The 15,992-nt window shown below is 40.6% G+C and overlaps 2 protein-coding genes across 11 annotated transcripts in view; one reads left to right on the top strand and one right to left on the bottom strand.

The window, feature by feature from the left end:
• The window catches only part of FRY (FRY microtubule binding protein), a 434,668-nt gene that overhangs the window by 252,565 nt on the left and 166,111 nt on the right, over positions 1 to 15,992 (bottom strand). For 2 of the 10 annotated variants that reach the window (XM_041766009.1, XM_041766012.1), the window contains exon 1: positions 6,169 to 6,314. The exons of 3 other annotated variants lie outside the window; for them this stretch is intronic. In XM_041766009.1, coding sequence (XP_041621943.1) covers positions 6,169 to 6,238 — 70 coding nt within the window. In that variant the 5' untranslated portion in view covers positions 6,239 to 6,314. Of the gene's footprint in view, positions 1 to 6,168; positions 6,328 to 6,674; positions 7,139 to 15,992 lie in introns of those variants that run through there. 5 more of the 10 variants (XM_041766016.1, XM_041766018.1, XM_041766013.1 and 2 more) reach the window with 5 other exon arrangements.
• LOC121497702 (chitin-binding lectin 1-like) lies at positions 6,237 to 13,650 on the top strand. Its single transcript, XM_041767446.1, has 3 exons — positions 6,237 to 6,285; positions 6,338 to 6,650; positions 13,415 to 13,650. The coding sequence occupies exons 1-3, from the start codon at positions 6,237 to 6,239 to the stop codon at positions 13,497 to 13,499; spliced, it is 447 nt and encodes a 148-aa protein (XP_041623380.1). The 3' UTR covers positions 13,500 to 13,650.

The following is a 15,992-nucleotide window of genomic DNA, read 5'->3' as shown; positions in this document are numbered from 1 at the left end:
TTGAAACAGAGGTCTTTTAAATAAAGGGAATATTTCATGTTATATCATCTGAATGTTTAGTTGAAACATCTGAATGCTGGCAACTTTTTCAAATATTCTGGGCTGTTCCTAGATTGTAAAAGTATCCAGGTTAAAAAAAAAAAAAAAGTGTCCAGGTCATCTCTCCTTGCCTACCACTGTTTGCAAGTCTGCCTATTTCAGTTCTTGTTGGCACCTTCACCAAGCAGCATGCAAAAGTAGGCAAAGAAGTTGAAGTCAAATCATTTTGTGCTGCCAGCCTTGTAGAAGGTTTTGTGGTGGCCCAAATTGGTGCTATCAGGTGAACTGAGATAACTGAATTACAGATTTCCATCAGTCCTGGAGATATTCTCCGTGTCCTCACTGCCAAAGATGATGAGGAATTTGCCACTGTTTCCTAAACAGATACAACATATCAGAGAAACCTCAGCATAGTAAGTAAATGACCATTCTAAAAGAGGTAAAGCTTATTAGCACCTTTTTACCAAATCCATTTAAATTATATATTTATATGTAGTTATAAAAGGAGGGAAAAATCAACATGAAACACTCCTAACAAATGTAGCTTTTTACTATGATCTTTTATGTGTGTGTTGTTATGTTCAATCAAACGACCATAGTGAACAAACTTTATTATTTGTAATAGTAACGGTGAAGACGTCAATATTTAGGTTTTTCAAACAGGCCTGTGCTAAGGAGATGGTGCTCTTCAGCACTGGTTCTTGGGGGAAGTGGGTGGAGGGAGGAAGATTATGAATAAACTAGCTTCCTCTTTGTGTTCCTGGTTTAGGATGATAAGGCTTAATTCCCCCCCAAGTTGAGCTTCTGAGGTCTGAGATACCCAGATGTCATCAAGTAGGTATATTTTGTGAGGTTTCAGATCAGATTCAAATGAACATATAATGATTTTAGTCCAGGGTCTTTACCTTTCAACAGGACTTTTAATAGAAGGTGGGAGGAGAGAGAGAGAGAAACACTCACACACACCCAAGCCTCAGGGGTGCACAGGGAGGAAGTGGGCTAAGGGTCGGCAGTGTCACCGGCCAAGAAGAATGCAACTATCTATAAAATACTAAGATCTTCAATGTTCTTGATCCTTTTGATCATCCTATGGATAATTTTTAAAAATGTGATTATCAAGTGGATTGGGGGAAAGATTTATGGTAGTTACTAGCATCCTGACTTTTAGCAAATCACTTTCTCAACTCATTTTTTTTTTCATCTGTAAAGTGTGGATAATAACATAAACTTTCAGGGTTATTGGAAAGAGTGAAGATAATAAACACAATGGTCATATGGCCTCCTTCACCTGTGGCAGTCCCAGTATAATTATTAACTTTCACTCTCCAAAGTGTCCAGTTTGCACAAATAATGATGTGGTTGCCCTACATATAAATTACCAAGCATAACATTTGACAGAGAGTGGGCCCCCAGTCAATGTGACAGTTTCTGTTATTCTAAAATTGTTCAAGCATTTTAACAATGACAAAAAAACAACACACAAAACAAACAAGCAAAAATCCCGCTTGTTATGTATCTTCATCACAAACCCAGGAACAGGCTCCTTCTACTTGGAGTAGATGTTGATTTGGGGTTTTATTTCTCATTAGGACTTTAAGCTACTGTAGCAGCAGTGACCACGACCTGAGCAAGCGCACACACAGGCAGACACGTGAGTGACAGGAATGTGAGTAATTCTCCCCAGAGTGCCTGCTTGGCCCTGGGTGCTTCCTACTGTTTCAGAGCTCAAAGGGAAGCATGCTTGCACTCCAGCAGTACTGCTCTGCTGGTTCAGGTAACTTGGTTAACTTCAGTTTTCCACTTCTTCAAATCAGCTCCGCAAAGAACTTAAAACTAACACCTTGAGGTTTCTTTTTCCTTTTTTTTTTTAGGTTTCTCTTAAGCTTTTCTTGTAGGGTCTTTGAGCTACACTGACCACATTAACAGGGATCAGTAAGTGCTGCCCTGTACTCAGTCAATGGTGTTTCCCATCCCCATGTGCATTTGATCTTTCTCTGCTCCAGGGCTAACCTGACACTAACCAGCATTTCTACATTGGACAGAAATATTGTCCTTCATCACCATAACTTAGCCCACTATGATATATCTGAAAAATGCCACATCCAATTCTCCCAACTGATGTTTCTTGATAGCAACATTGGACATTTCACAGTGCACAGCAGCCCTTCCAGGACAGGCAAAGGGCTTACTCAGCTTCCCAGACCAGTTTATTTGTCAATGGAATTCTTGTTACCTGAAAGAGTTAACAAGCATTCAAAAGTTCCCCTCTCTGGAGTAGCAAGAATTGATAAATGTAAGAAAGACAAACTGCACTGGAAAGATCAAGATGTTGAGTATGTTTGGAATATACCTGTGTTCACAGGGCCCTGTGTTCGTTTGGACACCAGGGCCAAGGAATGCCAGTGAGAGGTTTCAGATGGTTGGGAGAGCCCCTACACTAGCTCTATACATCAATAAAAAGCACACCTTTCTTTCCTCTGAAGTAGCTTGGAACTATCTGCTCCAAACTTTGTAGCAAATCTGAAAGGCCAAGAGGACTTCCTGCCACTGAGGACATTGCCAGGACATCTCCTGTGCTGCCCCAGGTATTTACTTAGGGAAGGTAGGAATATTCTAATAATAGCTGAAGTAGAAAAGGAAATAATGGTAACAAATCTAGAAAAGAAATGGCTCAAAGTAAGCAACAATTTCTGGCATATTCACACAGTTCCCCTTCTCTAGGGGTGTAGCAAGTGTTGACTACTCATAGAATAATCCACAAATAATGTCAATACTAGAAAGAAAAGGGGCCTGACCCTGATTTTAAGTGGGTTGAGAAGTGAGGGGAGTCTTGGAATACATTCATATTATTTTAACATTTATTGAATGTTTATGATGTGCTAGGTATTATTCTAAGTGCTTTAATTCTTAAATACCCCATTTACTTCTGTGAAGTATCTGTTATTTTTGCTTCCATTTTACTGAGGAGAAAAATGAAGCAGAGAGAAGTTAACTAATTGTCAAAGGCCAACACAAGTGCAGGAGATAGAGACCTGAACCAAGACTATCTGGTCCTGCAACTTGTGTATTCTAGCATGCCAGATCAGGGGGCTGGCGTGTGTATAGGCACAGAGTAGGGCATATGTTGGTAAAATGCACAAGAGGGATGAGCCGATTAAATCTGGCTGGATAAATAAATAAATAAATAAACAAACAAATAAATAAATACATCTGGCTGGAGCAGAAGAACAGAGAGAGAGGCCCAATGAGGAGTCCCAAGAGGGTCTTGAATGGTAGTCACAGACTCAGGGGCAAGAGGGAGAAGTGGTATGGACTTTGAAATGCTGGCAGAAGCCTCTTCAGAGGCCCCCTCTGCATCAGGGGGACCTTGACGCTCCAGGGAGACCACCAGAGCATTCCAGGTTAATCTGAGAAAGGCCTGTGGAAGCTATGGCTGTGACCCCCAAAGGGAGCAGCTGTGAGAATCACTAAATGGCTGTGGGAAAGTCTAGATATGACTGGGGAAGGAGCACAGGACTTAAGGGGGGGTCCCAGGGACTAAGGAAAGCCTCCCCCAGCTAGGTCTACAAAGGACATTTTATTTCCAGACATCAAGGCCATTTTAATTCCCAACTCCATTAAAATGAAAGGGCAGCCTGACAGAGTGGGCATGTCAATGAAGAAGACTGTCAAAAGGAACAGTGAATAAAAAGCTAACACATCTCACCAGGCAATGACTGATTTAATTGACTTGTTAATTCTTCAGAGGAGACAGATATACACGAAATTACATTTCCTCCACAATGTGCCCTTTAAAAAAAATGAATGGAAATCTTAACGGGCATGCTCTTGGAATCCTCTCTCCTCTTACTACCACCTTGTTAAGCAGTCAGCCATAGTTACACAGTTTGTTTTATTGCTTTTTAATCGTCGTACTTTTATAAATAAGCGCCACTATATAATTAGGAGCCCAGTTCTCTACTCAGGTATGTGGGCAGGCATCCTGGCCTCTCAAACCTATGATGCTGGCCGATGGGCTGCTGGCTCCATGATGCAGCCTCTCAGCCAGGTTACACTGAGTAGGTCAAAGCCCCGAGGCTACTGTTTTCTACACACAGACAAACTCCTTTCTCTCTTTGCTACTGACAATATGTAAAACCGAGAGCTAAGCTAGGTTATAAACAAGTTAGTGTTGCAATAAGCTTAAAGAACATGAAGCATAAAGTATATTTCCTCTTCCTCTTTCCAGAAAGGACTGAAAAGCATTCTGACTTCCAAAGGAACGCTAAATAGAATCACCAAGTTCACTCTCCTGTAATGAAGAAATGAAGAGAGAGGGCAGGTATGGTGTCTTATTCCCCTTTGTAGCCTCACAGCCTGACATAGTAGATGTTGAAGAAATATCTGCTGAATGAATTGAAAGAAATCAAAATTGTGTCCCGGATACTCTCAAAGTAGATACGAACAGTCATTTTGAACCATTTCCTGATGTGAGAAAGTGAGAGTGCCTCTGTGTGTGTGTGTGTGTGTGTGTGTGTAGGGGTGGGGGTGCGTTAGGAAAGGTGGAGAGAATGCACACTTTGTCTAGAGTAATTTAAAAATTGACAAGGGGAGAAAGATTTTAAAAGAAATCCCACTGGCCTCAGTATTGTCACACATAATTTTCTCTCTAATGAGACAATGACAAAAATTGATAGGAAATCATCTGGCCTTGGTGTACTAAAAATGAGGATTCAAAACCATATACTATTGTCAAACTCACAGTAAGTCCTTCCAGTTATTGGAAAACTGCTCCATTAAGAACTCTGGGTGTCAGATCCCTTTCATTTATCAAAGAATGGATAAACAAAGGAAGATTCATCCTTGAGTGTGAAGTATTATACAAATAATGGATCCAAGATAAATGAATTACGACTACAACAAATAAAGGAATGCTACTCGGGTGACAGTATGACTCCCAAATGGCTTCCCACTTGTAGAAAAACAGCTTCAGACAAGCCTCATCATGTATACAGTGGTGCAAAATTACCTGGGGAAAAAATGGTTTCTTTGGATATCATTTAGAGATACATATCCCTGAATACCTTAAGGCTGAAGGTACTCTGGCTCTTTTCTTAAAGCAATTATGGCACAGGTTCTCCTGTCCAGGTTCTGTTTACATAAGAACAATCTTGGCCACAGGTCATCTGGGTAGGGGATAATTAATTGTCAGCTCTTTGAGCACAGGTCGGTTAATTAGCATGCATGTAATACAGCATCAGAATTTTTCTTGGAAGATTTTTTAAAATTTCAAACAATTAAGGATCTGTAATACCTGCGGGTCTTTATCCAGAGCAAGCACAAAGGCTGATGGAGAAATAGAGAAGACTTTGTTTTTGAACTATTCAGAAAACACAGACATCACTGATCACCTGAAGGCCTCATTTTAATTTGATTCCAGCTCCATGATGCCTTAGAGGCTGTCCTTTTGAAATATGTTATTGCTAAAATCTTTAAGTAGGTCAGTAATAGAACTTCAGAAGCCATAACATTCTGATATCCTAATAAATGATCCGGGTCAGAACCTTGTTTGTATTTCAGCAAAGCTTGTTGTTAGTTTGGACTATAACACATCAGGATATTCATAAATCCAAATATTACATAGCATTCTGAACATCATCCACATGGACAAGGGAGAGATTTAAAAAAAAATCCTGCAAATGCCTCAATATACAAAAGAGATGACTCCAGGTTTTGGACTATAAAGTACTTTTTTTCTGCAGACAATACCCTAATAAAACAATTATGAACTACTCTGAAACCCTGCCACACCCCTTCGATTAAACCACACTTCACAAAATACTTAGATAAACCCTTATCAAATAAACATTAAGGCAGAAAGTGCAGCCTAGAATGCCCCATCCTGAGCCCTGCCAGAGTCTGAAGGGCCATCTCACTTGAAAATTTAATCAAACGAAATCTACTGTGATTCCACTGCAGCCTTTGCACTTAAGGAAAGCTAGGTCAGTCTCTGACATTTTGATTTTCATAGCAGACCGAACCAAAAAAACTTCCCTGCTCACCAGCTTATGCCTCCAGTTGAGATTTTATTTCTCGAACCTTACGCAACACCCAGCAAACAAACAAAAAAGGTTATTTTCTATTACTCACTATTACTCCAGGATTTCAGTAAATATTTGATACTGATCTCAAAGAAGCCGGAATCCTGCTGGCTGGCCATGTCGGCGGTGTACAAAGAGGCTCCCGGGACTGTACTGGGAGCCGCTGGCGAGCAGGTACCGGGCGTGGAGATGTGCCTGTCACAGGTCAGTGATGTAAGCGGGGGTCAGCGCGGAAAGGCAGGCTCTGCTGCAGGTCTACCTCCGCTCGGGCGGGGAGTCCTCATTTAAAGGACACCGAGGAGCAGGGGAGAGATGCTCGGCCGCTCCTCCTCCTCCTCCTCCACCACCACCACCACCACCACCTCCTCCTCCTCCTCCTCCTCCTCCTCGGGGTCCAGGACTTGCTTCTTATTTGCTGGGTGCTGATCTGCCTGCAGCCCTCAGAGGCGGCGGCGGCCGCTGCTTTCATTTCTGGGCTGCCATAACCGGAGCCGCCTGCCGCCGGCCGCCCACATGCTCTGCTCCAGCCAGGTACGCTACCGAGGGAGTCCCCACCTGAACTGTGATCCGTTTTCCCTCGGGAGGGCGGGTTTCCTGGCTGGCCTCCCTGACACGGTGCAGACAGCTCAGCCCACACAGCTCTCCGCTGGGCTGAGGGATGGGCTGGGAGCGCCGCCCCCTGCCCCTGCCCACGGTCTCGACCTGAGCCACCACTCAGCCCCGGACTCAGCCGGAGGAGGAGGAGGAATTTCCCAGCTTCTGTGGCTCCTCTCTCTCCAGAAATGCTTCCAGGGAGCAGCCCGCGCGTGAGCACTGCCTGCTACTTCCCCTTGTGTCTGTCCCTGAAATACACACAACTGCATGGCGCTGCAGCAAGCAAAGCTGCACCCCTGGATCTGGTTGCAGTGACGTTTTTTAAAAGCCCCATCTGTCAGCCTCGTTGCAGTAGGAAAGCTAGGCTTTTTCTTTCCCTTGCACTCTGTGCTTCTCCCTCCTAGAAAGGCTTGTCGTTTTGAGGCACCCCACCAGTAACCTGTGTGTCTGAAAGGGATGGACGCTCAGTCCGCTTGTTTACCGAATGTCAGGCTCCACGACAGATCTGTTTCTCAAACCTATCATTTCTAAGAATCGTCCAGGCCAGCGAAGCTTATTTATTTGTATTAGAAGGATAAGAAGCAAAGGCATTAGATTCCTTGCTGTACAATGGCTTTTTTAGTTCATGAAATCTTGCTATCAGGTGTCCTGATTTCGGTTAGCTTCATTTTGTGTTATCGTGTAGCCTGGCCAGGGGATTAAATAAATGCATTTTAATTCTGACAGGCTGCCTTTGGGTAGATGGGATTTGGCCAGCCGTCTCATGCACCACAGAATAGTTCTCCCTTTCCAGCACATTTCTGATTAATATTTTCCAAGGCAATGAATAAAGCCATATTAATAATTATTGAACATAAAAAATGTTGGGCAACTCCGTTCCAGTCAACACACAAATAGGACTTTTTAGACTAACAGTGCTTTTAAGACATGGGAAGAGTACAATATAACTTTAAGATGAAGAATTTTTAAAATTGAGCACTGAAGAGAACTAGTACCATGTCCTGAAATGCCCCAAGGCACCATCAATATAAGCTTTTCAAGCTCCTACACTTACACAAAAGCCAAGCCCTCAGCCACTAAGGTTTCCAGCTCTACTCATAGTAGTGCTTCATTCCAGTGAAGTCTCTTATCAGATGGACTTCCTTTTCATTTTCACACATGTTAGAGTTGATAAGCTAATTATGTTTTGTCACCTGTACTTTGAATGTATGGATTCCAAGTAAAACAGCACCCGAAGGTTTTACCTCAAAACAATAATCACATCCAAAACCAAAAACTAACATCCATACCCAACTTTCTGAGGCCTCCCCATGGTAATGAATGAATGGGGAGGTTGCATCGTGCCCTGGAGTTAATGAGCACAAAGTCTCTCTAGACAGGCCCCAGATTCCTACCTGGCTCCAGACCTTACTAGCTAGGAGACCTGGGGCAAGCTATTAATCTCACTAAGTCTCAGTTTTCTCACCTGGAAAAGGGGGATAATGATGGTGCCGACTTCAGTTGTTGGAAAGATTAGATGACATTATGAATAAAGTGCTCGGCATAGTGGCTTGCATATAGGAAACAATTAAGCTTTAGCTATATTGATATTTCTGATGAACCCTTAGTGACACCAGAATCGAACTTTGGAAGTTATACACATGGTTGTACCACTGGTATGACCTGGAAGGTCATATCCATATCATTTTTGGACACCAATAGAAACAATTTGGGGCTAGCAAGTTGGAGACATTTCAAACAGCTGCAATAAGCAAGCATGCTATTATATATCATTACTCAAGCATACAAGGATTATCTTGGTCCACCTTATAAAAGAGATCTTAACTGGCTTTTCAAAGTTTTCAATCCTACTATAAACATATTAATTGTCTGAGAATGCCACTCACATATACTTCAAGAGGAAATGATTATAAAATTTTAAATGCTATTGAGAAAAGAATGTTTTTAATGGCGTCTCATTTTCCCTGTGAAGAGGGAATCAGTAACTAAGAGCCCAGTTTCTGACCGTTAGAATCAGAAATCTTGATCATGTGTGCTTTTTTTTTTTCCTCCTCATTTGAGTACCTTTAAAGAGAGCATATATTGTAAAAGAACAGAAAAGGCCTTTTGTTTTGTTGAAAGGCCTACAAATCAAATAGAATGACACCTGCTGCAAGCTGGGATAAAACATTTATCTTTTTGTCTCCTCTCTGGCGGGGGTGGGGACACTTATAAAAAAAAAAAAATGTAGTCAGAACAGGCACCTGAACAGAGGGACCTAAAATACAAAATAAAATTTGAATTTGTTTCTTGCTTGTTATGAGACTTCAGATGTCATTTAAGAGGAACGAGGAACCTTTCCTTAATAATCTTAGGCAACCATATAATGGATCTTTAAGCAAGGGATTAGGCATAGTTGTTGGAGGCTCAGAGAAAAGTAGCAGTAATACAGGGAAGCTGAAAGGTCCTCAGGAAGTGGTATCCAAGAGTGGGAAAAAAAAGTCAGAAAGTGACCTGAGACATGATAATAACATCACCTATATTTATTCAACATTAATACTATGTTTGAAAATACCTATCTTATCATATTTAAACCTTACACCCAACCTATGAAGTATTACTAAGAGTCCCATTTCACAGATGAGAAAATGGAGGCTTAAAGAGGCACAGAATAAGGTTAAGGTCATAGAGCTGGCAAAATTTAGGTCTAGTAAATTTTAGAACTGGAGTGAGTGAGTGAGTTATTTATTTATTATCATAAGCAAGGCAAGAATCAGGGTTATCAACCTTCTTATCCAAAATTCAGGAAGAGATGCTAAGACCCTTGTTATCACTACATAATAGTAGTGCTTTGGGCCTCATTGGCTCTCCAGGACTGCTTACTGCCTTCCTGCTGGGCTCCAGCCTGGAGAAGAAAGTGTTCCCTGGGGCCTTGCCCCACCCCAAAGTAATCTAGACAAGAAGGCTGTTATTTTTCACATTATTTTGATTTGTCGTACAGGTTGTGGTCTTTAGAAGGACGCCAGACCCAGGGTGAGTGAGAGTGGCAAGCTGGCCTGAACTCTACTCTCTAAGTTGTAAGGGGGTGAAAATGGGCTGTGTCCACCCTGGTGTGTGCTACACCATCTGCCCAATACTCAGGAAAGGGCACCTAATCGTGATCCATATAGTGAATGGACTGGTGGTAGCCTGGGTGGTGCAGTAGGAACTAAGAAAACAGTATTCCAAGAAGGCAGAGGCCAACCTGTGTCTTAGCTTGCTTAGTACAGTGGGATGAAGGTGGTAAAAGGTGCATGGATTGTACATCACAGTCTGTGGCTTTTAGCCATCCTGCATGAATTCCTACTCTATACTCTCTCTTCAGAAGAGCCATGTGTTTCTCAGTTGTGTATCTGTCACAGTCCCTAGCACACACTAAGTTCTTATGCAAAAAAAAACACAGAGTGAGCCACTAAATGAACAGACGTGTCATGCATGCCTAGTGCTATCTGTTGCCTGTGGGGAAAAAAATGTACAACAGAAGTGAAATCAGTTTAGTTTTTAATTTATATTTAATTTTTCTTTCCTAGCATATCTGACAATTTTTTTTGAGACTAAAACGTGTGGTGTTCAAAAAAAAAATGTGACAACAAAGCTAGGCAAACAATTTGGATGCTTGCCAATATCAAGAGCCATCTCATAATGGTTTTAAAGAGTCTGATTGAGTTGATTGGGTTAGGGTTGGAATCCGCCCCCTTTCCCTGTGGATGGCTGCACGTGGGCCCACATGTGTAATTATTGTCAGAGTGACATGTACATTCATGCATAGAATGTATTAGGCAGAAGAGAAATGTTTTCCTAGCATCCTGAGGAAACAAAGGAAAATCACTTTGTAAGAAAAACTGCTTTATCAATTTTTGCTCAGTTTAAAATTCTAAAAAAAGCATTAAATATATTCTATTCCTATAATTATGTATTGTTGCTGAATAAGAATGGTTCCAAGTCAAATTAAGCATCACCTGAGTTCAATGATGACAATTATGGAGAAAGAGCTTTGTTTCTCTTCATGCAGGATGAGGTCCTTTAGAGATAAAGTATCAAGATGAATCAAAAACCTTTTTGATATATTTTATATGTATCATTTGGGTTGATCTATCTTGTGCTAAAAACCAGCAGAGAAAAAAATACGAAGTGATGCCACATAATGTTCATTTCGTAAACAGAAAACTCAATAATCATTCCCTTAAAAAATCCAACCCACACACGCAAATCTTCACAAAAATAGATCCTGCAAATTTTGAAAACGCTTACTCCATTACTATTCAGTACAAATAATTTTTTTCAAAGGAACTGAAATACATTTAAATTTTCTGAATGCCCCAGACTTCATTAAAGCATGGCTTGTTGTTGCACATTCAGACGCAAACAAGGAAAATCTTATCTCTTAAAATTGTTTTCATTAAAAATTAGCAGCAGAATCCATTTTTCTTCCCCCCTCACCTCCTTTGCAAAGGAGTTTTATAAGGAACTGTGAGCCATGACAAAGGAATCCAATGTCAGTCTAACTAATGGGAAGCCCTAGAAGGATTTAAGTAGTAAAAGGTATTAGATGCCAGTGAGATATGGCAGTGAGGAGCAGGGTCAAGCTTGAAGTCCATCCTCCTTGCCTCTCCGCACAAGGAAGGCCCCCTCCATAAGCCCATAGTCACCTAGGGTGTGTTACAAGTTTATCACAGGGTACGGGAATTAACATAAATTGAGCACTTGAATGTTGAAATACTGCTAGGCTGTATTTCAGAGGACCTGTATGGACAAACACCAGCAAAGGGTCATCTGCTGGCTCCTGCAAGGCACGTCTCAAAAAGTGGCATTGATACATCGTTACAATGAATTGGGACTAGGGTGTCTGTTAACTCAGGTGTCTACTCCAAGCATTATCATAACTGGTGAAACGAAAATTGGGCCTCTTTCCCAACACTTTAATGTTCCCAATATTTGCTCTTGAACTTTTACTTCAAGAGCAAATGTTCCACAGATATTGATTAGAAGGGTCACAATATAGTATGACAGAACCAAAGCCCTGCTCTCCCATGTAGAAGTTATGTTGCTTGGCCACTGAACATCTCCTAATCTTATTTTATCTGTAAAATAATGTTTATCTCATGGGTTCCGTTATGAGGATTAAATGAGCACAAAGCCAGGTGACAACTGTGGAGTGGCAAATCAGAGCTAGCAATGAACCCAGAATACCCAGCACAAAATGCTTCCTTAACTCCAAAGTCAGAGGGGGACAGAGACTGTTCATCAGAGGGCTCCCATCTCCAGCACCCCCTGCTGGCTGCCAGGGTAAGACTGAAGGTTTGTGAAAGTAAAGAAAGCCTAAACTTGTGCACATTTATTTAATATTTTAAGGTTTCTAACTTTTGGTGCCTAGGGTAAAGGTGAAAGGAGGTTCTGATGAGCTTACTATAGGCTCTATATTTACGTGATTTACATTTCTTATTGACTTCTCGAGGTAGGGCCTGCATATTTGGATATTAACCTAGAGCCAAACCAGGAGATGTGGTTCATACATATTTCATACATACAAATATAAAGATTTGATCTCAATCTTGGCACAAGGCACAAGTAGTACTTAATACTGTATTTAGGCTGTATGTAAAGAGAGAATACGGGTTTCTTCCACAGCCTTTTATTGTGAAAGCACACAACAGTGCTGAAAACTTTATTACCCTGTTTTCAAATGCCACCAGCAACCAGAGAAATTATTTACACTGGATACAAAAAGGCCCAATATCAATAACTGCAGTAGGAGCCAACAATTAATTCATGATTATAAAATATTAAGTCCTTTCTGAAGAAGTAAAAATATGGCATTTGCTTTGCACATAATTATTTACCAAAAATGCACAGATTGATAATACTTAGGATAAAAAACAATCCTGTTAATCACCACTTTTCTGAAACACTGGTTGCTAATTAAGAAAATAGTTTTTTGGGACACTTGGGTGGCTCAGCGGTTGGGCGTCTGCCTTGGGCTCATGATCCTACAGTCCCGGGATCGAGTCCCACATCGGGCTCCCTGCATGGAACCTGCTTCTCCCTCTGCCTGTGTCTCTGCCTCTTTCTCTATGTGTCCCTCATACATTTAAAAAAAAAAAATCTTTAAAAAAAAAGAAAATAGTTTTTCCCTATAAAAATGATAATTTAACAATCAAAAAAAGATACATTCTTGTAGTTGCATTTAAATGTTTTGGCTATGGCAAGACATTCCATTATTAAGTGATTAAAAATTAAGTACCTAGGGACTCTGAATGTCTACCTTCGGCTCTGGTTTTGATCCCGGGATCTGGGGATCGAGTCCTACATCGGGCTCCTTGCAGGGAGCCTGTTTCTCCCTCTGCCTATGTCTCTGCCTCTCTCTCTCTCATAAATAAATAAATAAATAAATAAATAAATAAATAAATATTTTTTAAAAATTAAGTATCTAATTTTAGGGTAAGAACAAATATTCCCACTAATGTTCCCAATTTCATACACAGAAGTAAATATTTGGTTTTAAGTCATAAGAGGCAGATCAACTTTTCCTCAAAGGTACCATTTAATGTTTATAGTTTTGAAATCTAGAACTTTAAGGTCAATGAAATTGGGAAAAATTGGAAATTTTGATTAGTTTTTTTTAATACACTTGCTACTTAAACTTTACACATAGTAAATATTTTTTTACTAAATCTTTCTTTTAGGTATGATCACATGTTTGCAGTTACCAACCCACAAAGTCTGATGGACTGGGAGTCAAGAAACGCTTTCTCCTGCTCCTTATTCTGACCCTGATACTTTCTACTAAATGAGGAACGCTGCTTCTAATCACCAGATGGCCTCATCTCCTAGGGCAGGACAGCCTTTGATTTTCCATATTATTGGGAGGGACTCCGGCTCAGGGAAAGTACACTGTGTAATAAATTATTTGATATCAGTCCTTGGCATATGTTACTCGAATTTTTTGGCAACAGATTCACCTTCTCAATTCTGTTTTGATAAAGCTAGTATCAAAAGGATCTCATATAAAGCACACACTGGCTGACTAGGAGGAGCAGCTGACATGGGATCAAAGAGTAATTGGGAATTAGAAAGAGATAAATCAATGTGAAAATGATCGAGTTGTCTTCTGTGAAGTTAATAAGGCAGTACCAATGTGCTTTGGTGTAGAGGAGAACTGATGCACAGTCTACAGCTGGCCAAGACCTGGAAACCAGGGCTAAACCATAGTTGAAAACCAGTTCATTGTCATTGAGATGAAGAGTTGAGCTATGGAATTAAAGATACATATAACAGCCCTTCCCTCAAAACTAAAGCTCTGTTTTTTAAATTATTTCTTAATTTAAATTCAATTAGCCAACAGTACATCATTTGTTTCAGATGTAGTTTTCTATAATTCATCAGGTGCGTATAACACCCAGTGGTCATCACATCACGTGCCCTCCTTAATACCCATTACCTAGTTTCCCATCTCCCCACTCACCTCCTGTTTTAAAAAGGAATGTCTACCTCACTGAGCATCACTGATTAAACCTTCAAAGTGACCATCTGTTCATGAAGCTGTGTGGTTCAGACCCTCTGATCCTGCCTTTAGAGGAGCTCGGCAACAGTGACGTGGAAAAATATGTACATCACCTTCTCCACCCACAAGCACAGTTAAAACGTGGTAGAAAATGTCACTCTGAAGGCCCAAGTAAATTCTGGAGGATAGAGAAAGTCTTGCCAGGCATGTTTTTAGAAAGGGTGGAGAAATCACCACCCTATTTTGACCAGACAGGCAGGGCTTTGTGTAGGAGGGTGGGGCTGCTAGAAACTGTCTGAATGATGAGAAGGAACAGTTTAACAGGCTGGTGGGGAGAGCAGTTCCAATTGCATGGCTCAGCTAAGGAGCCAGAGAAAGAATAATGATCTTTGCAGATGGTCAGGGTAGGTGAGGTCACTTTGAGCATCCCAGGGAAATAGAGGTGGAGGGTCATAATTCCGATTAGTTTTGGAGAGACCCAAGCTCATGTCAGCCCTCATTATACCAGGTATTGGGCTCAGTGATCCACTCCTGAGTTCAAGCTATTCCTTTCTCATTTATAGAGTCTAGGTGATACTGTATGATCTGCTATTTGCAGAAGGTTATTTCATGATCTCAAAAGGAAATTCTGTAGATAAAAGGGCTTTGTATCCCCAAGGTGCCCATATTAGGCTGCTCAGGGGCTCCAGAAGTATAAGGATCACCCAAAAGGACAAGAGGTCCCCTCTCAGCTCTTCCCTCTTAAAGAAATACATCATCACTTTCCAGCTATTGTGGAAGCCTGCTGGACTTTAGCTTTGGGAATAGGGACGTACTAGGGTTGTCCTGCTATTTACGTGGCCATTTGTAAACTCCAGGAATGTGCTGGTGGTTTGCTTGTGCCTTATCCAAATGCCACTTAGGTCTCTGGATAAATACAGGATGGGTGGCAACTGTAGTCCTGCATACTACTCCACCCTACCTCAAGATTTATTTTCCATCTTCTTTGCTCTTCAAGAGAGTTTTTTTTTCCTATCCTTTATAATTTTTTTAAAATTTACTGTCTATAAATTCTTATTTCCTCATCTTTATATATTACTTCCACAAATATAATTTAAATTTTATGTTCATTAAAAACCCTCAACCCAGCAGAAAAGTAAGGAAAGGGGACATGGATGTGGACCTTCTTTTGAACTTTTGGATAAGATTTCAGGACATTTCTGATAGTAAGAAATGTATTAGCAAGAAGGCTAAATCTGGAATGAACATAGTAATACTCTCTCCTTTGTATCTACTCATACAGATGAAGACATTGAAATTTATGGGGATCTGACAGCTAGGATATGGCAGAGTAATGATAACAATGATAATGAAGATAATTGCTGGTTATATGAGAGAGCCAAGATTGGAACTCAGATCTGATGCTAGGCCAGGCATGTCCAATAGAAATAAAACACAAGCAACACATGCAATTTAAAATTTTCTAATATGTACATTTATAATGTACATATTAGAAACAGGTGAAACAGGTGAAAATTAAAGCAGGTGAAAATTAAATATATTTTATTTAACCTAATATACCCCAAATATGATCACTTCAATGTGTAATATGTATAAAATTAGTGGGACACTTAATACTTTTTTGGTACTAAATATTTGAGATCTAATGTATTGTTTTACAGCACATTTCAATTTGGACAGCCACATTCCATGGCTCAATAGGCACATGTGGCTAATGGGAACCTCTAGGAGGTTCTTAACTACTTTGGAGCTTGGCTGTC

Source organism: Vulpes lagopus, chromosome 8 (assembly GCF_018345385.1).
Source record: "Vulpes lagopus strain Blue_001 chromosome 8, ASM1834538v1, whole genome shotgun sequence".
Classification (NCBI taxonomy): Eukaryota; Metazoa; Chordata; class Mammalia; order Carnivora; family Canidae; genus Vulpes; species Vulpes lagopus.
The sequence above is the reverse complement of the archived record's forward strand: the minus strand, read 5'-3'. Positions and strand labels throughout refer to the sequence as shown.